The following is a 23127-nucleotide window of genomic DNA, read 5'->3' as shown; positions in this document are numbered from 1 at the left end:
AATCCAGAGAGGGCCTCTTTCACATCAGTAATAAAATAATTGGCTTGCTTCTTTTTCTTTTCCAAAAATGTATGGACACTACAAGTCCAGGGATATGCGTCTCTGCAGTGTGCACATTATGTATGAAAACACTGGCCTTTTCATCTTAACAGCTTAACAGCATTACTCTTAAGCATCCAAACCATGTGAGCACTTAACTTAAAATCCATCCATCCAGCTGCAAAGCATGAAGACTGGTAAAGTATTTTTTTTACAGAATGTGAGCTATGAACCCACCACTTCTTTCTAAAAACTAAAGAGACATGCCTCCCCCCCCAAGATTTGAGGTATCTTGGATGAATTTGCGGATGAATACGGATGAAAATAAACCAGCTATTGTTATAGTGGGAAAGCAAGTAGTGGCTGTTAAAGTTCACTTAAAGCAATTGCCTTAAAAAACAGGTGTTTTGCTGAAAAACTTTGAAAGGCATCCTGATTATGCAAAAAGTGTGTTGAGATAACGCTTGAAAATGGATTTACCATAAGGCAGCCATCTATACAGCCTCTATAAAATGATTTTATTTCTTAGTACAAACAATACAGCTTTATTTGTCCCAGAAACACACATTTCAATAAACACAAGGTATAAAGCATGGAAAGTACTTCTTATACATTCTCTTGTGATTGGTGAAAATAATTATAAATCTTGTTTTAGATCTGGTAAGATAAAGGACATAGGTACTGGTAACATTCAACATCATATCTAAGGTCACAAGAATCACAGTGAGGTGTTTTTTTTACATATTAATAAAATACTATGGCTACATAATTATTTAAATGATCAGCTGATGTTTCACAATGTGCCTACAATTTGTTGATCAAACTTCAAAGGGTTACTTTTTTTGCTTCTTTCCTTTACACTTTAGTGATTACATTAGCTGTTTGCGTGTACAGTTTTCAACAGCTCCTTCATTGAAACACTTTTACAGTACTACTGACAGACAGAACAAGTAGCCCTGTGATTCTTTAATTAGAGAAACATTTTAGACATTTTTTTTACAATTTAATACTGTTGAATGTAACATTTTCCTTCTCAAGTTTTCAAAAGAGCATATTGGAACAGAGTATTTAAAAGCTACCACTGGCTCAAAACACCACCCAACGGAAGGGCTCCCATCCCCTCTCCCCAAGAGTAAGCTGACTCTCGGGAGAGTGAGCCTGTGTCTAAATTGAGATTGTGCTCTTATTGGTATCTTATTGCTCCTGTGCTCATACCTGGATTTCTCCAAATCCCTTCAAAGCAAGTTGCTGAAACCCGATGACAGGTAAGGGGTATTTCTGCTGATATTCCAGCTGATTAATGAAGGCTGCCTGCCTACTGTCAGGCTGTGGAGCACTACAGATTACGTTTAGACCAGGGATGTCTGATCTGGACATCCTTCTAGGGGTGTCCAATGCTAGTCCCAGCTCCCTAGGACCTCTGGAGATTTTCTAGTCTCTTTAAAGCACCAGCGCCTAACTAGCTAGCTAAAAAACTGCCAGTTTGGTCCACTTAAGCCAATAATGAGTTGAAATTAGGTCATTAGATACACCTGCACACCCAGGACTCCAGAAAATTGGAGTCTCCCATCAGGACCCGACACTTCGGCACATCTCTACTGTTCCCAACCAAAAAAGCACCAGCATTACGGCCACCCGCTGAAATCCATCTCTCACATTGCACCTTGACAGCTGGATTATGAGTCTCTGATATTGGCTGAGCACCCTTTCCTGACATCCATTAGAAGTACTTCATCTCGGCTCTGTAGCCAATCAGCCTAAAAGTCCAAACTGGCTTGTGTTGAAGTTTCCACACATCGAGGGATACTGATCAATTCCACACGTTTTTTTTTTCTGTCTGCATCATTCGTGAATTCTTACGAAGCAGGAAAGACACCAAATCAATTCATTGCTGTATCCTTCCTTTTTAGTTGTCTCGCAGAAAGAGGAACCGAACAATAGACCACTGTGAGTATATAAAGTAATGGCCTACACAGCATCTCTTTACACATCCTTAGAGCTAAATTCCTTCAGGATACAAACGGTAGGCCACTTTTTTAAAAGAAATGACTCCATCTTCCCACATGAGTAATAAATAAAAGAATCGGAAACGGATTCTTCCAAGCGCTCTCCAGCAGATACTGCTGAGTAACTGTCCCACTGTGTGACACAGTGATGTCCAGGGCTCAGGCTGGCCTAGCCTAATTCCCAGGCTGCCCCAGCTTTCCACCTTTCAGCCATTCCTTCCAGTGAGCCGGTGTGCGCCTGGGCTCTGAGGCCTGGGAAGACGTAGAAGAGAGGTGTCTGGTTCTCAGCGTTGGGGTGCTGGGCCGGCGCAGGAAGGCCAGGCGGCCGGTCCCTGTGGACACAGAGTTCTTCCTCTGAGCCTGGTCTGTCTGCTGCTGGCTCTTCAGCTGCTGGTTAATAATTACTTGGATATCATCCTGCCAAAACATTTTAAGAAATAAAAACAGTCCGTATTATTCAAGTGGACATTTTAAAAGCTCCTGTGGCTGAAAGGCCTTGAAATGTTTCCAGATGTTAGAAATTGTGTCTTTGGCTTCCCATTTAGAAAACAAATGTTACGCTTCTCTGAAACGATGAAATGATTGTATTCCGGCTGTTTTAACTATCCGTTGCCACTAGAGGGAGCACGATACACGGGAGAGAGAGAAGCCATCGGTGTGCAAATCTGAAGAAAGTGAACTTCGCCTTGGTACAGATCTTGGAACACAGACTTTAAACAGACCTGTGATATCTTCATATCAATTAGCCACTAGCAATCAAACAGGCTAGATGGGCAGAATCTCTCATTTGTAGACTCTTATGTTCTTTATATTTTCCATGGCCTCCAACAGATCCACAGCTGTCTACATCAGTGCTGAACGATTTTAATAATTATCATCGTTACTCTGCATTAGTATTTTATGCTTAATTTTCAAGGCTATATTATTTCGCAAAATCTGCCATATTTGAACATTTTAGAAAATGATCTTAAAAAAATAAAAACCCACTGTGAATTGTTGTGGCATTTTCTTATTTCACTGTTAAAATAAGATGAGATGAAGTCTTGAGATGAAGTGTTATTAAAGGTACTATATCAAATAAAGATTATTAATATCTAAATGTAGCCACTTAAAAAAGGCATGCCTGTAACCAAAGTAAAATTCTATGAATAGCAATGGTTTAAAGGTTAGATCAAACCAATTCTTGACCCTAATAAGTTTTATTTAAAGATGGCAGTTGGCTCCTCCTGAAACATGGCATCCAAGAACCTCCCAAGCATTCCTGATGTACCACTGGCACCCCCTACAGGCAGCTCTGAGTACTGTACCTGCCAGGCCTCCAGCTCCTGAGACAGCTCCAGCTTGCGTTGAATGGCTTCAAGCAGCTGATTGTTCAGTGACATCATGTCATTCTTGCACTTAATCAGCTCATTCTCCATGGCGTTCTTCCTAAACACAGAATAAAAACGTCCATTTAAATAATTAAAGTTTTGCTCATATAACAAAACAAATCCATTGCCGCAAAAGCTATCAAATTGACAATTTCCGATATTGTTTGAGCTGTTTTTCATTTGTAATCCTACAAGTATTTTTGAATATTAAACTGTTGTTAACTACGAAACCCAGAGCAAAGTATATTAATTTATCAAAAAACAATGGCTCACACAACAATGTAAGCTATGAAAAACACTTGCTCCGGTATATTTTTAATCAATAATACAATATCAACATTCTCACATGACACGGCTACTGGCTTCTGCAGCTCTGTGAGTGGGTGTCTCTACTCACTTGCCAATGGCCTCATCCCGATCCCGGATTGCCTGCTGTAGGATCTCATCAGCCTTCATTCTTTCCGCACACAGCATCAGCTCCGAGTCCTCTTTCCCAAGCAGAGCGTTCTGAAATGACGGGACAGAGGAGAATGCTGAGATTAATGCTAATCGGCAATGCAAGGTTCCAAGAACCACTTCATGGCTCCAGACGATCTTGAAACCACCCTCAATACAATAACCACAACCTTCATTTGTAAGTGTATTTTTGCAAGGTTCTCCTTGTACATTTGTCTTGAAGACACAGCAGTCCCCTTTCTGAGACTAAGTTCTCTTGCCAAATTTGTTTTGGTAACCTCCGAAGCATGAACACCATTGCTGTTAACAATTCTTCACAAGATTATAAGCTGCCTAATAAGATTCTAATTGTCCTTATTGTTAAATGGATAGTTAAAAGTATATTAATAATCAAAACTCTAATGACTAGTGTGTTCTGCTCTACTGGACTCTAGTATTGGGTGCCATGCTTTGGTGATGAAAACTTGTGAGACCACATTATCGCATAGTGGCACAGAGTTCAGAACCTAATCTTTCATCTGCAGAGAAATAACATGGAGCGGGGTCTGATGTATATGATTGTTTTCTATTCTGTTTTGTGTTGGTTTTTAAATTTACTGTCATCTATACATAAGTCTATACAATCAAATTAGGGTTTTTAAGGGACCACTTCATATACACTGTGTCAAATAGTTATTTCTTGTTCCTAACCTCTGACATTAGCAAATAAAGCCAAATGATTCAGTCAAACAAAATAATGTGAAGTTAGGATCCTGTGCTGAGATTTTGCCACTAGATTTTGGATTTTTCTTTTATGAGTTCACTCTGTCCACATTTTAGCTATATACTAACCATAAAACCTTTAGAAATATGTACCTGGAGCACATTTAACATTTTTATTAACTGGTCTAAGTCAGGTTTCCCAAGAGCAGATTTAAGCTCATGTGCCACCGTTACCTGATCTTGGAGCTGCTGTATCAAGTTCTGATTCTCACAAGGAATGCTCTTTTGCAAAACACTGGAGTGATTCAGCTCCTAGGAGACAGGACATTATACGGAGATCAGGTGTCAGTAAATCTATGTCACAGACATCTCTCTGTTGGTCTCATTGTGCATTGAGAACAAGTCAGAGGAGCCTTGGGGAAGGGAGAGGGCTCGGTTTCAGTATCAAATGCACCTCCCAAAATCACCTGCTCTTTCACTCAATCGGCTGACCACATACTGAAAAAACATCAAGCAACACAAAGGTAGTGACAATGCTATAGATAAAATGGCAGTGTAGAAAGTGTTGGGTCAACAAATAGGCTATCTGCAAAAATGTTTTTTATAATAAACCGATAAAATCTTTTAAAGTACGTGGTGAACTGGAATTCTATAAGGATATCAGAGAGTCACCTTTCCTGAGCCCTGTCAAATCAAGACTCAAAACTTTCTTCTTCAGAAGGCCTTTTTTTATCTTGTCCTGTTCATACTGTACCTCATGTATTTCCTACTGTCTTCCAAACCCTTATTGTAATTGTGTAATCCTGCTGTCTCCTCCCACTGTTCACCTTTTTTTTTTTACACCTTTTATATTACAGACGTGCTTTGATGACCAGGTGCCAGCATGTGCTTGAACACAGCTGCATCCCAAAAAGGATATTTCTCCCCCTCTCTCCTTAATTAAACCCTGTAGTCATCCCACCAATCCCATTCAGTCTTTTGTATTCACTAAAAATGAAAATGAGATGATGTAGGTGTGAGTAGTGTTTCACTGATTGCCTAGTCGTGACTCTGATAGAATGAGGTCAGCTCCTGTTCAGGTGGGTGTTGATGTAATTTTAGCTTCACAAAGAGTGGTGACACAGGAAGAACCTCAGCAGCCTCACCTGAGATGAGTGGCACTGTGCCAGCCTCTGTGCCATCTTTTTGATCTGCGACAGCATTACAAGCAGACTGTCCTGCTGGTTTTGAAAATCCTCAAGTACTTCTTCTGGGGCGCAGTCAGCTATTGGAAGCAGCAGCTTCAGAATGGACAGCACTTCTCTGGTCACCTGCAAATGTTGAGATTTAGTATTGACCACAGGAGACCACATTGCGGAACAGCCTCAACACCCTGAATTTAGACTTTTCAACCCCATTTTAAATGTTTCCAAATCAGAACTGGAATTGCCCAATACAGCTGAACTGAATGAAAACTGAAAACAACCTGTTAGGAAGAGACTGATAAAAAAGAGATTCTGACAACAGTAGCTTTAAGTTATTGGCACCTCCTGTCTGAAAGCAGTTAATGCACATATGCACATGGAACGTTTGCTACTAGGTTGTAAGTTGCTTACTAGGAGGAGTCAGTGTTTAAGAGTCATTCAGTGAATAATATTTATTGTTCCACATGAAGGGGTCATGCCCAATTTTGTCAAGAGGAAAAAAATAACGGATGTAAATTGTAAAACAAAATCCAAAATAAGCATAAAGGAAAAAAATGCAAATAAAGTCATAAAATAACATCCTACAATGCTATAATTGTTTATGCTTCCTGCCTATGACACCTCCAGGATTACTGAAACATGCTTGCTTGGAGACTGATGTGGGTGTTTTCAGGTGCGTTCTTTGCAGAGAGACAGGAAGCCTCTTCATATAAAAGAAAGGGCAGATTGAAAAACATTTTGAAATTCACTTTTTACTTCAAGAAAACCAACAATGAGAGAACAATATTTTATGGGATGAGTCACTTTGCTGTAATAGATTAAATTAGTGTGAAAATTGTTTGATTCTAGTGTATTATGAAGCATGAAAGGGGGGGAAATTATTTTGCCTTTTTGGCATCTAGCTTGGAGTACAGCATCTTACTCACCCTACCATTAACCTACCTAAATAATGACATGACCAAACTTAATTATATGCCTGAATATGTTAGAGAAAGGAGATATACTAAAAGGCATTAAAAATGCAACAAATGCTAATGGATCCAACATTCATTTGTTGCATTTTGCAATACCTCTCAGTATATTAAATATAATGCCAATGTTAAATTTCTATTTACTTCAATTTACGATCAAAAGCTTTGATGAAGCTCTGTACCAGACCAGGCCTGGAAGAATTATTTGATTGTCAGCATTATACGCAGGAAGCACAAAAGCACACTGTATTTGTTTTAATTTCGGAGATAAAAACCTCTAGTGCATCTTCGTACCCAGTGTTCCAGATAAGTAATTATGGTTGACGTCAAGTGTCTGGGATAGTTACAGTTACCAGGAGTGACAACAGTTCCTGCACATGTCGTACACAGTCGGTAACAAAAGCTGTTTTAAACTTCAAATGTACAGACCACAGAAAGAATGGCTCAACTGAGTGTGTGGGTTTTATTTTCTATTTATATACAGTATGTATGACTTGCTAATCAGAGGCAGTTTCCTTTAGGTTAACCACTACAAGAGACCCAAGTCACATGCCCATGTCACTGTGTGATCATGAGAAGAGGATAAGAACACTGCATAGGCTGAAGTGTTTTCTGCTCACTAAAATGACCAGGTTCATTGACGGTATCCTCCAATCCAATCTCAGATAAACAACCAGAACTTAATGCCACTGTCATTTCAGAGAATCTCTGTATCTTAGAAATGTGTTTAATTAAGCATAACTTCTGAGTAATAAAGATAACAAAAATAAGAGCAATCACACACAGCAAACAAAATGGTTTTGACAATCCAAACCCAGACAGATCTAAGTGAAAACACTATCTTAATAGGTTAAAAAAAGTTCTGAAGCATTTAGCAAATGGAGAATATGGAACTACCCCCCGGATGGGGTGCTAAACCCCAGCAATGCAGTCACGTGAACAGTTGAGGTAAAGCATTCAGTAGCTGTGTGTGCCGTAGTGACTCAAACCCACAGTTCAGAACACTAACCACTATTCTACACTATATTAGCAATATGTTTTTTATTAGCTTGTCAGACATTAATCTGGTTCCTCTTTTAATGATTAAGCAGTCAGATTGCTAGATGATTTCCATTAGATCGGATTTAAGAATAATGTGTCAGAGTGTGATTCACAGTCCCACTTTCTGCTGTGCTATTACATTACTTAATATAGACAGACATCCCGAGCTCGACAGAAACAAAATCTTTGAAACTCAGATTACTATAATACAGAATCGCACCTGAATCTGCTACTTCAAGTAGATAAGAACCTAAACTAACACCATTTCTGAAACCGATCTTCTGTTTTCTTTTGTTCTGCAGTATATACAGTAATTTAGCCTTGCTCAAACAGGTCCTACAGGACCTTATACAAACGAAAGAGAAGAGGCCATTTAGCTAGCATGTATGGTAGCGAATAGCTAATAGATCCAAAGGATCTCATCCAGCTGTTTCCTGAAAGAGTCCAGGTTATTGGCTTCTACAACTTGCAGCTTGCCTGATTAGCTCGTGCCTCCAGGTCTCAGTTATAAATGCACTCTCACAGTTTCCACTTGTGGCCCCTGGTTCATGCTTCCCTGTTTATTCTGTTATTTAGTCTGTTAGGTTGACTTTCTCAATGCCTTTGAGGATTCCAAGCACTTGTTATCAGGTCCCCTCGTAATCTACGCTGTTCAAGACCTAACAATGGTTCAGTTCTATCATCACATGGGAGATTAAGGTGGGAGTGTTTCTGATTGAAGCAGTACATTATACACATGAGGAAAGGGAGTGGCACTATGTTTTGATCTCTGTACATTCTGCAGTAGTTCAGAGCAGTTCTGGGATTTCTCCCCTACTCCCAGCTCTTGCTGTATTAAGTATCATGACAACAGCATGATTTGACACTGGATTGCTGTACCTGCTCCTTGTCCTGGCTCCAGCTCATGCTGTCCAGGCTCTGCTCCAGCTCTGACTGCAGGGACACCTCCCCCCTGCTAGAATCCCGCAGTGAGACCTCCTCCTGGAGCTCTTCGAGCTGAGACTGGAGATGCAGGCTTCTTCCTCGTGCGATCTCCACCTCCTGCTGACAGTCCTTCAGCTACACACAGCACAGAAATACACAGTCTGGTCAGGGCCAGCCCAGCAAACCACCCGGCAAACATGCATTCGACCCCAGAGGGAGGCCTTCAGCATTCATCTCTGAGAGGCTTGCAGGTACACAGAGAAAAAGGTTTTTAATTAGTTGATCTGTAACTGCACGGTACATGGAAAGAGAAAACACATATAACAGGAAAAACAACTTGAGGAATCATCAAATTTGCATTCAAAATGCACGTCGAGTCCTGCACATTAATGTTTAAATAAAGTGCATTGCCCTCGGATGTAAACAAATGCACGCTACATTCTTTGTTAACCAAAGCGTTACAGCTATGGGAGAGCTTGCAGATCCAGATTCCAGTTAGTCACTGACTGAACCTTAAAAACTTCCCAAGTATAGAATCTTGAGGTGCAAGTTAAACAGAAATCTTACAAGAAAGGATTCTAGACAAATAAATCCAGTAATTCTGCATGCTGATACCCACAGAGAGTGGAAAATCATGGTAAGCAGTTTCTGTTGGACTGGTGCTCTATAAGCTTAGCCTCTCCAAAATGTGTTTATCACAGCAACTAATTAAGCAGTCAGGAAGTCTAAGTAATGGTTCAAAGAACCCATTTTTATTAAACACTTAAAGCCCTCTAACCTTTTAATAGCTCCACTTGTTCATTTTCTGTGCAATGAAGGTAGTTCTCAAGACACAATGTTCCAATACTTGTGCAATCTACCGAATAGTTATGCATTTTCTCCCAGCACTATAATAAATGCCCTTATTCTTCACTGTTACAGAGCAGCCCACTTTATAAACCTATTATCAAAGCATTCTCCTGCCGCTCTGTCTTTGTGAAACGTGATAGAATTAAGACCCAGGTGAAAAGTCCTTTGTACCTGGTACTCTCTGCCCAGTGCTGGTCTCAGTATATGTACCTGCAGTGTCTGTTGCCTGCTCTGCTCCTCCAGGCTGCTGACGTGCTTGTGCAGACTGGCCATGCTGTCCCGCAGAGCGGTCTTCTCCTGGCACAGCGCCTCAACCTGCCTCTCCAGATCGAGCTTCTTCTCCGACAGAGACGCCACCTGGTTCCCGGAGAGACACGCGCAAGTAAGCACGGGACCGAGACAGTGGGGCATCCTCCATGACGTCAATTGAATCTCAGGTTTCATAAAAGTCAGATTTGTTTAAATTTTTGCTTTATCAAGAGTGGTAAATATATTCAGTAAAATCGTGTGAATGAGAGCTATCTGGAAGAGGTTTCCTTTAAGAGCCACAGCCAGCACTGGGGTGCATGTTATGTCAGACATCCTGACAACCTTCGTGTTTAACTTGTTCCAGTGAGCAGTGGGGTGCTGTCTCACCTGTTCCCTCAGAGTGTGGATCAGTTCCTCATCCTGTCTCCGAGAGCGGGCCTTCTTCTGAAACTCATCCTTCAGAGCCTGCACCTCCGCTGTGAGCGCCCTCTCTGCTTCAACTGCCTGCCCAGAGGAGAGACACATCCTGTCAGCTTTCAAGCCCCAGACACTCACCACCACTGATCATTCACCTCCCTCTTTGATGGAGGTGTTATGATGGGAGTGACCCAGGGGCCAGTTACGCCATGATACAGCGCCGTTCTCTTTGTGTTAAAAGGCTCAGTAGGTTTGGTCAAGCAGTTTAACTGTAGTACTTGGTGGGCAGAGAGCCTGGACCGTCCTCCACGCTCAGTGAGTCACTCATTTCATGAATGAACCCACGCTAGTAGCAACATTTCTTCACTTGCCTTGGGTCCCCACGTCAGCAGTGACACAATGAAAAAGCAGGAAGCCACATGGGTGGTTTTGACCACTCATTAAAACAAAAAAAGCCTTTGTGGATACTTAATAGCATATTTGTATTTTCACAGTGTGTCAAAGTTTATCACTCTTATGAAGCATTTATTTTGCATCACTATGATTTGTCATGCATTGTATTATACTTGAATTATATTACCCTGTTTTACTGCATCCAACACAAGGGTTCTCAGCTCTTTCCCTGCCCACCCTGAGCTATAATATTCTAGGCTGTTCTGACAACGGCCTGCACTTGTTTCTGGATCTGAGAGAAACGGACTCATTCCTCAGGGTATCCTATTTCATGCGTCTCGGACGCTGTTCAGCCCTTTGTACCCATGTGGTATCAAGGGACATTGCCATTCATCTGGTCATTTTAATAGTCGCAACAAATCAGATCTTTTTTCTCATCTAAAATCAGTCCCCTCCCTGTTACTTTTATAGAGGATAGAGCACTTGATTTCTTAGAGAACCTGATGGATGATGGATGCACTTTGTGACGATCATTTCTCTTCCTGTAAACACCTCATTCATACCAGCTAATTCAAGTTTTGCACATGCACCTAAAACTCCCCAAAACAAGTAACATCATGGCAGCGGTCCCAGATGAAGACTTCTCCTAATCCTCTCTCACTCAGGGTCTGCCTGGTACCTCCACATGTTTTAGTAGTATCCTGTAACCGAGAGTTTACAGTTGTGTTGTCCTTTTTCCATTTTAAAAATGCAAACAGAAATATTTAACGAATGATTCATTCTACTGAGCCAGAAACACGAAGTTTCGATACAATACTGCCTCAGTCCCCCCCAACTGATACAACGTTGCCGAAAAAGACCAAAATTACAGTTCACTTCACTAACGCTGCCCCAGTGTTCCATTTGCAACAAAAACAACAATTCAAACATTAGAGCCTAAGTGCAGAGCAAAAGGTTCCCCATTCAAAGCCCTGAATCAGCAGTTTGTCAGAGCTGTGTCAAGTCACATCACACGGCGACAATGGCAGATGAAAGCCCAGCAGCAGATGGAGCGTGGTATCTTGGTCTTGGCAATGACATCATCACGCCACATTAGACAGAGCGTGGAAAGCACACAGAGGGAGCACGAGAGGAGCTGGGATAGAGAGAAAGCCAGAAAAAGAGTAAGACAGCAAGAAAGATGAGTCCTTTTTTTTTTTTGCTTGGGATGCCTTGAGCAATTGACCAGCAACGATTTAAGCAGTGTTATGGTGGGATACTATAACCTAATTTATTCATTTGAATAGCACTTTGATTCAAAGACACTTACAGTTGTACTAATTTTTATAGCCAGGCATTATTAAGCAAATGTGGTGCTCATGGATACAACAACCGTGTCTCACCTGGGATTCGAACCTGCAATATTCCAGCACCCTAACCCCTGCTCCACACTGCTGTCTTCCCCTCTTCAATGGGGGGGAGAGCACCTATAGCTTATGCATCAGCTGGGAGGCCCGTTGGCTCAGGCGGAATAAGAAAGCAAACACAGAATTCGGTCCCCCACCTCGCGAGCCCCACCCCCCCAGCTTGGGCAGCACAGGCCAGATTAAACAGCTGACACCCCAAGCCACAGAAACCCCCAGGGGAACTCGAACGGCTGCTATGATGGACAAACGCGTCCCCAGAGAGTGATTTAGGAGAGTCACGCGGGCTTCGGACACACACCGGGCGAGAACAAACACAGGAAGGATTTACTGGCACGTGCAACAACAACTCTAATTTTCACTGCATTACACCGGTCTTAGTTTGGATGAGGAAGGAAGATTATATTTAAATATATAAATTTATTAAATACTGGCTTAGACATATTAAAACCAGTTTAAAAAAAATGTATAACATTATAAAAGTAGCAAGAATGTCTGCCATTGCACTCTTTTAAAATTCTACTTTCTTGCACCATAAATTAGTTTTTGCTATGATTCACGACTTGATTATGATAGATTAATTTTTCATTTATCATACATTTATAATGGGTCTTAAGGCCCTCGACTAAGAAGCCGCTTTCGGGTACAGACATCTTTTAAACCCCATACTGTGGGTGTAGAAACTTCTTTTCTGCCTCTATGCCACAAGGGTAATAAAACAGAATTGTGCTCTGGGTGAGATATCATATAACTGGTTGACTGACCTCTATAAACTAAAGAACAGATTAAGCTGAATTCTGTCATTTTTGGGATGAACAGGGTTTCAGTGTGCAGACATAAAATAAAGCATTAAGAGTTACCAGAGATATTTTTTTTAGATAAATAGCATAAATAGCATAAACATAACCTCAGAAAATACAAACAATTCTAAATACTTTTCCAATTCTAAAAACATACAGAGCTGCAGTTTTGAGATTCACTGACAAAGTCAATGACAAAGTCTTGGGGAAGGAACACATCCAGACTAATGATGGCTTTCTTAATGTCATATATTTTAATTCTGATGTAAAGGATTTAAGACAAAATTACTAAGGTTAAAAATGATCATGTACTTGTGAAGTCTGGATGAAGATCTAATCTTATTTTGACACTTGCTAGACTGTGAGCCTTTTTAATGAGTGGTATATCTTTAAAAACCCTTGATGTGTTCTGTCTTTTCACTGTCATGTTGAAACGCTTGATTCACTGTAAATATATGATTTTCTGCCTTCAACGTATGAAAGTGAAAAACATAACATCATAATGCTGAAAGGCACTTGCTAAAACTAAGTTGTTAAAACAGAGGAACAAAATACTTTTTATTCCTAATTATTGTACAGAACCTTGCCAGCAATTTAAAAACAAACAGGAAAGAATGGGTGTAACCCACCATCATAGGTCCCTGTGTAGCAAGTGTAAGATAAAAGATTCAAGAATCTTTTGGGCAAACGGTCTGTTTATAAACCAGCCATTTTAGTTATCAGCACTTTCTAGTCCGTAACAGTTGAAATGTCTGCTAAACAACCACTAAATCAGAGCCTAACTCTTGTGATGCAGTCTTGTATGCTTCCTCTTTGCCCTCTGAAAACACTTACAGCTCTCCCCACCCCAATCCTCCACATTCACCTCCTGCCAGGAGATGGCAAACTTTGACCCCTGTCTTGGAAGGTCAGCTTCCTGCTGGTCTCTCCTCCCCATTTGAGCTGAAGGAGACCTCATTCACACAACAGCTCCTTCTTTGCTCTATGATATTGGTCCAATTTATATCCCTGTCTACATTTTCATACTTTAGGAAGCACACTTAACCTCCAAGTGTGTCACCACCAAATCATAAAGAATGCCCTATATCTCTTACCATTGCAGTGTTTTAAATTGCTACAGATACTGCCATTTCAGAAGACATAACAGGTACGAAAAGGCACTTGTCAGAGAGATACGAGTCCTGAAAGCTTCACAGTTCATTGGTTCAACACAAGGACTCTGTCTGAGGAAAGTGCCCAGATTAAAGGCTTAGATTATAAAATGAAAAGAGCAGGCTCAATATTTGTATTGTATTCCAGAGGCTACTCAAGCTTCTTAAGAGCTTAACGTCTACAACAGCTCATTACACACTGCTCAGCATCCCTACTCCCTACAATCTCGATTTCTCTGTGGATCACTATTTTGAAATCCAAACTTTCAGAAACATGCAATATGCTTATGAAAGCGGTACCTCAAAGTGCTACAATCATAGCCGAGCACAGAACATCTTGTTCAGTCAAAAATTACTTCCAGAGAGGTTTATAGTAATGTCCATTCTTAATTAGATTTTGAATAAAAACACAAAGACAAAAATCCATCTACCTAGATATTTAGTGTGTCTAGTCACAGTCCTGCAAAAAGTAGAAGCAAGAGATTACTTTTAAAAAGATCTCATCTTGTCGGCAGAGTTTACACGACAAAAAACAAACGTCATAACTGTGTCAGAAAAAGGGCCAGAATCACTGCAGAGCACAGAACATCTTGTTCAATCAAAAACTACTTCCAGAGAGTTTTATAGTAATGCCCATTCCATGTTAAATTTTGATTAACATAGAATTATTAAGATAAAAATTCTGTTCAGAACACAGTAGGAAATTTCACTTGCATGATTTATTTCCTCATATTTATGCATAGTCTAGCATGAACATTTGATATATTATAACTCACAATGGATTAGGTTTTGGCCAAGCAAGCAAGTGATAAAAAGAATATTTGAAAGCTTGGGATTCAAACCTACTGTACATGAACCCCAACCAATTAAAAACATTTAGCAAAAGAACACGTTCTCAGAGTGCACAAAAGAACACTACATAATGATTATTCATAATATTGAAATTAATGTAGCTGCATAGCACGTAATGATAACAGCATTGTCTTTATCAAAGAAAACCTCCATCAACTGAGGCTCTGCACCAATCTGTTTGAGAAGCAAAAACTTAAAGTCCAGAATATGTCAGGTTCAAGGGCCACTTGAGATTAAGCTGTCTGACATTACTGACCACACACTGCTCATGAAAGGATAAATACAGCTTAGGCTCATTTTTATAAGCTTATAGTTTTGGTCCTGCTGCTAGCACAATGATTAATTCACCAGTCAGATCTGGTACACTGCCCAAGTGATCTATTAACAATGGCTAAGAAAACGCTAACTAACAATGACGGTAAATTCTCTACATAAGGAAAACCGTCTCCCGTCAAAATATGTTACCCCACTGCATTCCTGGAGCAATGCTCACATGAAGCTTTTCTTGTGCTGCAGGGGTTTGAAAACTGGCCCAGCTTGAAATGAGTATCTCAAAAATGCATAGCATAATTCAGTGTTTTGTGTGCAGACTACAACACTGTACAGCTGGAATCCAGGGAATGCTCTTGAAAGATTTAGGTGCTTACAAGCTGACCTATTTTATTAATTGTAAAAATCATAATAAACTGTTGCACACTTGTTCTGTACAGAAACTCTCACATGTTAAGCTAACATTATACTGTTATTACAGAAATGCAGTGAGATGTGATTCTAAGTGTTTAAATACAAAAACAAACATAAGATATTACAGCGATATTGTTTCAGGTGGGCTGCAAATGTTGCTCATTGCCAACACAACTGTGTCAACATTACAAGAATAACTGATGGTGGGAAAATATTTAGAAATAGCATGGCTGCTGGAAGTCACAGTACAATGGAAGCACTTGCAAATAGTTTCAGATTTTGTAAAACCAAATGTTCTCTTCAGAAAATGTTGATAAACAAGGTAAAACTGTAGAACTTCTCCCACTGTTCACATCATTAACCTCCCCCATCCCTTTCCTCCCCCAGATTCCACACAGAAATGGCACAGATTCAAACCCAGGAACGGAGAGATACAGCTCTTACTCACCATGAGAGGTACTGACGACCTCCTCTCAGAAGCGGTATTTGTCACAACATCAGGTAAAGAGCTGTCTGCAGAGGGACTGGGAGAACCCTTTGCGGTATTAAATTCTATCTTGACAGAGCAACTGGACTCTGAAGACTCCCAGTTCTGCCATTCATTCACTGCTCTTGGAAACACAGATGAATCCATAGTCTCTTACTCAGGCAAATATCTCTGTAAGACTTCCTTCTCTGTAAGTGCTCAGATGGAGTGATAATTTTGTAAACACGCTTTTCCTGCCCTTGGAATTCTGTAAAACACTTGCCATAGGCCAGAGCTGTCTTCAAAGCATGAGACTAATGAGCAATGTTTTAAAGGAGACTACGCCTTCTACAATGAGGGAGAGACAGTCACAGAGTATAAGATGTAAACTACAGGCCTTCTCAAAACCTATATCCAATAAATGTTTTGAGCATCAAAACCAGCTTGTTCCGGATCTTATGAAAATATTCTTCAACCTAGGTAAACACAGACCTGTAATACTTTCCACTTCCTGTGCTGTGGATTGGAATAGATTTGGAGGCTTTCAAGTTTCATCAAGGACAATGAACTAAAATGAATTACAGATCTTGAATCTTGAACACGCCAAATACAGTTGATAAGAAGTGAGAAAGATACTGTATACCACACTATTACAGTTTCATATTAATTACTAACATACCAGACAGAACATAACTTCCAAGGAACAGAAAGAATTCTACATATTTATAGAAAATGTAGAAATCACCCAGGCTAAACAAATATAATATATAATTGAAACAAATGCAGAAAAGGTCTGGCTACCAATTCCACACCTATAACTATTATATACAACATGAATAAACCAACTAAAAGACAAAACAGGACCTCTGATAGCTTTCCATTGAGGTCCCAGCCCTTGAATTATTTTTCTTACATGTGATTTTCAACGGTTCATGCACATCGAGGTCTTGCATTTTGAATGACACCTTTTACTTATTTCCTTAAAGATCTTTCAAAATTTCTCAGCTACACAAAACATAGTCTAACTAAACCAGGAACTGCAATGTAGGCTGTTTAGTGCCAGGAATCAAGATCCTTCAACTCTAACGTCATGAGTGAAAAAAAATCTTTCCTTGTTTCCTTGTTGTTCTGCTGGCCTGTCTTGATTTGCTTCCTGTAACTCATTACACACTTTCTTAAGGAGTTTATAGAAAAACTTATAATGTCCAAATTAGCCAGTTTTCAAAGAACATCGTACTGTATACCTTCCATTGAGATTTCAGAGTATCAGAGTCTGAAATCTTAATAGTTAAATTTGACTATTTGTTACACCACTGTTAAATGTTGCTGACAGGTGTTGCCTGTAGTACATTAAGTTTCAGTGGTAGTGTTCAACAAAGCCACACCTACACTATTTTTAGCTCAGAGACAGGTATAAGAGGCAGGTGAGGCCCAACTACAATCTAAGGCTACTTTGATAAGGTTCCTAGTTATGGGAAAGTTGATTTTCCTCCCTACTGTGCAGAATTGTTTAAAAATGATGTCATGCTCCTTTTACTGTAGCCATAATGAACCAAGAGGCAGGTAACTAACAAACTACTAACCTTTACATCATAGAGTAAACTATCATATCAAGAGAACTTTAGAACGGTGTTATAAGAAATAAAGCATATTTAGTTACATGCATGAAAAACTACCCACCACCAGAAAAAAAATCTAACCTAATGATCAATGAAAAGAGGCATAACTCATTTTTATAGTAAATGTTTATTTGAAAAGTATTGTGATTTAAAGCAATTACCAGTAGAATCCCTCAATTGTCTAAATTTGGTTAATATTCAAATCACTTGCATTGAATATCTGCATTGACAAAATGCACTAAAGCATAGTTCATGCTCCATTACCTCGAGCCTGTATGAAGATATTTTCAACAGTGCTTTTTCAACATTTCCACAGGCTAAACAGCTAAACACGTCCTGTCACAAGATGAAAGGAGTATGTGGGAAATTCCAGCCAATTTCCTTCATGAAACAATTCTTGCAGGCGCAGAAAATGAAAATTCTGTGGCCTCGATCAAAGGTATGCGTGGAGGGCTGACGAGTACTATCAATGAAACGGCTTGAAATGTAATCTGTTTCAGGGCAAGCCGAGTTACACAATCCTACCTAAAAATCCCAGAGTTTGGAAAATCCCTTATTTAGAGGAAAATAGACTGGCTTATTGTCATAACCCACCCAGCTGGGGGAACGCCAACTTTCTTTGGAACCCCCACACCCCGCTTTTGTGAAGAAAGACCCAGGGTGTGACTAAAAGGAGAAAAGGAGTAAAATAAAGGCAACACTTTGGCAGAGAGAGGGATCCACAGGTGCTGATACTTTCACTTGGGTCAGCAGAAGTGGATGAGGTTAGAGAGATGACCACCTCTTGAACATTCATTTAAAACTCTATTACTTCCCCCGTTAAAGGCTGTATGTTTTAGTTGATTGCTTTTTTCCCCATTTTTAATCTGATATGGCTCCACCTCATTTTAAAAACCGCATACCTTATCGAGCTGCTCGAAGAGCTGGTGGTTCTGCTCGGTGAGCTCTCTCGCCATCTTGTTCTTCTCCCGCTCAGTGGTGCGCAGGGCCTGGGTCAGCCTCTGCACCTCACTGCTCAGCTCCCTCACATCCTTCTCCAGCTCCGTCACCTGGCTCTCCCACTGGGACTGCTGCCCCTCCAGCCTCACCTGCAGCTCATGTCTGCCCTGCTCCAGCTCCTGGGGGGGGTAGACACAGACCAACAACCGGGTGAGGCACACTGGTCAGCTTGGCCAGAAAGCAGGAACTTAGGGGTTTCAAATGCTTCCAGTTTGCTCCTTTATCTTCAATATGGTAAAAACACAGCACGATGCCAAATGGAGACTGGGCTGGACAGACTTCACAGAAGTCATTATATGTTTACCGTATTGTGATATATAAAGAAAAATCACAAAAGAGACTCAGACAGACTGTTTTTGATTACTTGTTTGCTGAAGATTTTTTCTTTCACATGGTCTAGATTAGAAGGCTGTCAAAGGAGGACAATGCTGTCTCACTCTCCACACGATCATATCGTATGTACTGTTAAAACACGTGGGACATTTCCTGTGAAATATTTACCTGGTTAGTTCAATACAAAAGTATTTAAAGGGAGAGCTCAAACTGCAAAGACATTTTCACAGTTTGGAATGAGCAGCTTTCTTCAAACACTTTGTTAAACATAGAGATTTGGCTGAAATTCAATATTCATTTTAAGATCTGTTGTTAAACTTAGATATCTGATTTTTGCACTTTACTACTGAATAAAACGGTCCGTTTTTTACATTAAGACCTAAGAACGTTCTACAACAACACTTAACACTATTTGATCATTATTCATTCACGATATCTTGCTGTTAACCGCCAGAGCAAAGCAAAAAGCCCTGTTTTGTGAGCAGCATCAGGGAATAAAAAGATAATGTCATTTATCAAAGAAAGATTAGTTTTCACCTAGACACTAGACTAGACACGTCTCTCAGGCGAAGTGCTCACCAATCTCAGCAATTTCCTCCTGAGAAGTTCAATAAGACCATGTCACAAAAAAATATCAATTGGCACATAACGAATGTAGGTACGCTTGTTCAGCGGCGCGACCTAAATACTGTACATAACGGTAAAAAAAAAAAGTTTTTTACCTCATAGATTAACTTTACCAGAAACAATACAAAAACAACTATGTAAAATAGCTTAATAAGAGTGAGAAATACAAAGGCTTTTCTGTCTGATCGTGACGTACACTTCTGCTTATCGTGCAAAGTCCCAACTACAAGGATTCATAAAATAAAGAATGTATTTGAATTGCCTCTCTCGGGGTGGTAGTTTTATGCCCTTGTTAAGCTGTATTTCACTCCCCTGGCTGCACCAGAAAACCTACCACAGGTATTTACGGTGAACAAGTGCCTCTATAACTTACGGCTTTTGGTTGTTCCACGAAGAACAGGGAACGTCTATACTTTGAGTTCCCAGCGATGCGGTTTTCTGCACTCTGGTTTCTAGGCAATTCACGCAGAGATGGCATGCTCCCAAGATCACAGAGAAGGGTCACTATCAACAAGTCATTTAATGTCCCTTCTTTTATCTGCGGGATAGCGGAAGCATGATTCATCTGCAGTAGAAACGATCCAAGCACTATCCTAACTTTTCCAACACACATCGCTCTGACGCACCAGGTACGAGCATTCAAACATGATGCCTAATCCATTCCATCGAAAAGAAAATTATTTTGACACCGTTACCATTTTCCGTGTGGATTTGTTTTATATAGAAAATATTTTATATAGAGGCGAAGGACCCCTTATTAGTAAAACAAAGAAGGGGGGTTTTATTATATGCATTCAAACCGATGTTGGACATAGGTATATTGTCACAATAATTGACATTTATTTAATATCGGATAATGCAACATATAAGTATCATCACTGAGGTTAAAAAAATGTAATAATTGGTCAGCTTAAAGCACTTAAAATGGCAAACACAAAATGCCAACAAATAATTGTAAAAAAATCTCATTAAAAACCCGTACCGCAGCATGAGAGCTGGAATGTGTAAATCTAAAATGCTTTGTACATAAACGTGACTCACTGTTTCTTAACACTAAAATTACTTCAGCGGGGGTTTTGTTTCTTTGTTATTTTAACAGAGGCTAGTGGAAAACCAGACCGCACACACAGTAACGGTATATTCACAGCTTGTGTGTAGGCAAAGCGAGGTGACAGGGTAACCACAGACAGTTCCATACACCAGGCTGCGTTGTGTACATGCTCTTACCTCTAATCTGTCCGTGTACTTCTCATTAAGTTTTTCGTTCTGTTCTTTGAGTTCGCTGTTTTCCCGAAGAAGCGCATTCCCCAGCTCGGCAGCCAGAATCAAATCCTCTTCCTTTTGTTTCAGAGTCACCAAAAGTTCGCTGGGGTCCTGACAGCCGGACAGATCTTCCGAGTCAAAATCGAAAGAATAAAACTCTTCCTCCGGTTCTAGCGCGTGTGACTTCACTCCCCATCCATCCAATCGACTCATGACTTTTAATTAAAACTAAAAAAAAAAAGATAAAAACTAAGTCTTAAAAGTGCATAACAGACGCGGATTTTGTACTGCCGTTCAAGCCAAGTTAAAAAAACACCATCCATACATACAGTACATAGGCTTTAACCAGGCTGTGAGTCAAGTGTGCGGTCGACTGACGCCTGCTGTAGGTTTGTTGATCACCCAGAGTGTATCTGAAAGGGAAAAAAAGTGGGCAGGTCCTTTGTAATTCTCAGGTGACTTCACTGGAGACAAAACCTGGAGAGGACACGCCGCGTCACCAAGCAACAGATGGCAATACGAGAAGCAATCTTTCCTATCATAAAAAACGATGGGGGTTTCATAATTGGAGTTTCAGATTGAGCAAATTCAGAGATCTCTCACTCCGAACCGATATGAAACCCGGGAGACTGGCTTTTGTTGCGTTGGGTGGGAATCAGGTGCTGGTGAGAGATTGAAAAATTGAAATTAGTAGGACTTTCAGGGAGCAATTTAAAAATGCCAGAGGCGCCATCAAAAAGCCCGGCGTCTCAAAATTGCATTTGTGTTCAGTTCAGTATTAAAACCCACTCCGTAAGGCCCTTTCAACAACTTTTCAGAATCCCAGCTGGTTTTTAGGTGAATATTATCATGCATTCTGTTGTGTAACGCTATGAAATCCCTTTCAAACGAATCATATAGACGGACTGATCACTATTATAATACAATATTAATTAATAAAGGTTTTCAATGTTAACTAAATGGACCATGTAATCCGATTTATACTGTAGAATACCAGATTGTGTAATTCTACTTGTGTGGAAGGAGGTGTCTATTGATCCAACACTGTAACAATAATGTAACTAAGGCATAAACTAACGTTTGCTATTCCAAAACATGCAAAAGGTAAATATACATATATCATAAATAAATCAAATCACATCCAGAGGAATATGTGTGCAGAAATAAGAACTTCCCTTTTTACCCCCAAAAAGTTAACAAAGCATTTGGGTTTTTGTGTTTAAGATATTGACTCACCTCTGCCTGAAACCCCTTGTCGGCCAGTTGTTTTCTGACACATGACGCCTGATTTGAGCTGTGTCTGTGAGGGCACCCCGAGTGCACATTGGGAAACGTGTCTCAGTGCTGACATGTGATACATCAATGTCACTTTTCTTTTGGTAACATCTGACATATGTATTACACTGCTGATTGCTTCACATTTGTTCAAGAAACTGAACCCAGTTTTTAATGCCACGACTTTTAACATCACATTTTTCTGAGCAACACAGAAACCCTACAGATTCAATATCTTTGTCATTCTGTGTCATACCTACACAAACAAAGTTAAACCACTTATTGCACAAATTTTGGTTTGGTCGGGAGGGGGGTTAGACCACTCCCTGCACCATCACTGCGCGGTCCCAGTCTGGGGATAGGAGGTGCTCTATAAACCTCAGCAGTTTTGACAGAGACACTTATCTGACAAAAACAAGGTGATTTCCTATTAGCTGAGGGTCTGTGTAATAGATTCCATCCACCTTTGGAGAGTCAAGAATTTTCCCCATCCAATCCTGCACTGCAGTTTTTCTAAAGGTGATCCACCCAGACCAACAATATTAATAAAGACTTAAAACGGAATGAATAAGGGTGATTTGCTATTGGCTGACTGTCTTAACATTGTATGTTACTTTTGATGGTGCAAAAAATGTTTTTGTCCCTGGTTATAGTTTTAAAAACGGATTGAATTTAAATATAATAAAGGATTTGATTTAATAACAAATTTCAGATACAGCTCCTTTAAAAGCTTGCATCTTAAAACCTTTTTCATTGAACAGAAAAAAAACATTTCTATGAAAAAAATATAGCAATGACAATTGTTACAGTACTATAAATGGAAGAAAGGCGCTGTAAAATCAATAAAAACGTCTAATAATCTTAGATTTGTCAAACTTGGAGATTAGTGGAGGCGATTTTAAATTAAAAAAGGACCCTCTCAAACTTTAGCTGAATGTTGAAGGAATTACAGTTAACCATGAAGAAATAACAAAGCAGGTGTTCCAGCTGCTTGTCACTTAATTAATGTTGCTATACTCATACGCTACTGCGGCAGCTGAAAGTCTTTTATTTT

At 40.0% G+C, this 23127-nt stretch overlaps 1 protein-coding gene across 2 annotated transcripts; it reads right to left on the bottom strand.

Moving 5' to 3' along the window:
- Positions 1-536: 536 nt before the first annotated feature.
- On the bottom strand, positions 537-21191 carry LOC148814254 (BICD family-like cargo adapter 1). 2 transcript variants are annotated; one of them, XM_088906753.1, is made up of 10 exons: positions 20763-21191; positions 18479-18694; positions 10179-10295; positions 9753-9899; positions 8649-8828; positions 5719-5883; positions 4808-4885; positions 3813-3922; positions 3353-3473; positions 537-2462 (listed from the first exon to the last, which is right to left on the bottom strand). In XM_088906753.1, the coding sequence occupies exons 1-10, from the start codon at positions 21009-21011 to the stop codon at positions 2220-2222; spliced, it is 1626 nt and encodes a 541-aa protein (XP_088762879.1). In that variant the 5' UTR covers positions 21012-21191; the 3' UTR covers positions 537-2219. The 2 variants fall into 2 exon arrangements, with proteins under 2 accessions (XP_088762879.1, XP_088762880.1); XM_088906754.1 differs by lacking the exons at positions 18479-18694; positions 20763-21191 and adding an exon at positions 15940-16162.
- Positions 21192-23127: the final 1936 nt, after the last annotated feature.

This window comes from Atractosteus spatula, chromosome 27 (assembly GCF_055471065.1).
Source record: "Atractosteus spatula isolate fAtrSpa1 chromosome 27, fAtrSpa1.hap1, whole genome shotgun sequence".
Lineage (NCBI taxonomy): Eukaryota > Metazoa > Chordata > Actinopteri > Semionotiformes > Lepisosteidae > Atractosteus > Atractosteus spatula.
The sequence above is the reverse complement of the archived record's forward strand: the minus strand, read 5'-3'. Positions and strand labels throughout refer to the sequence as shown.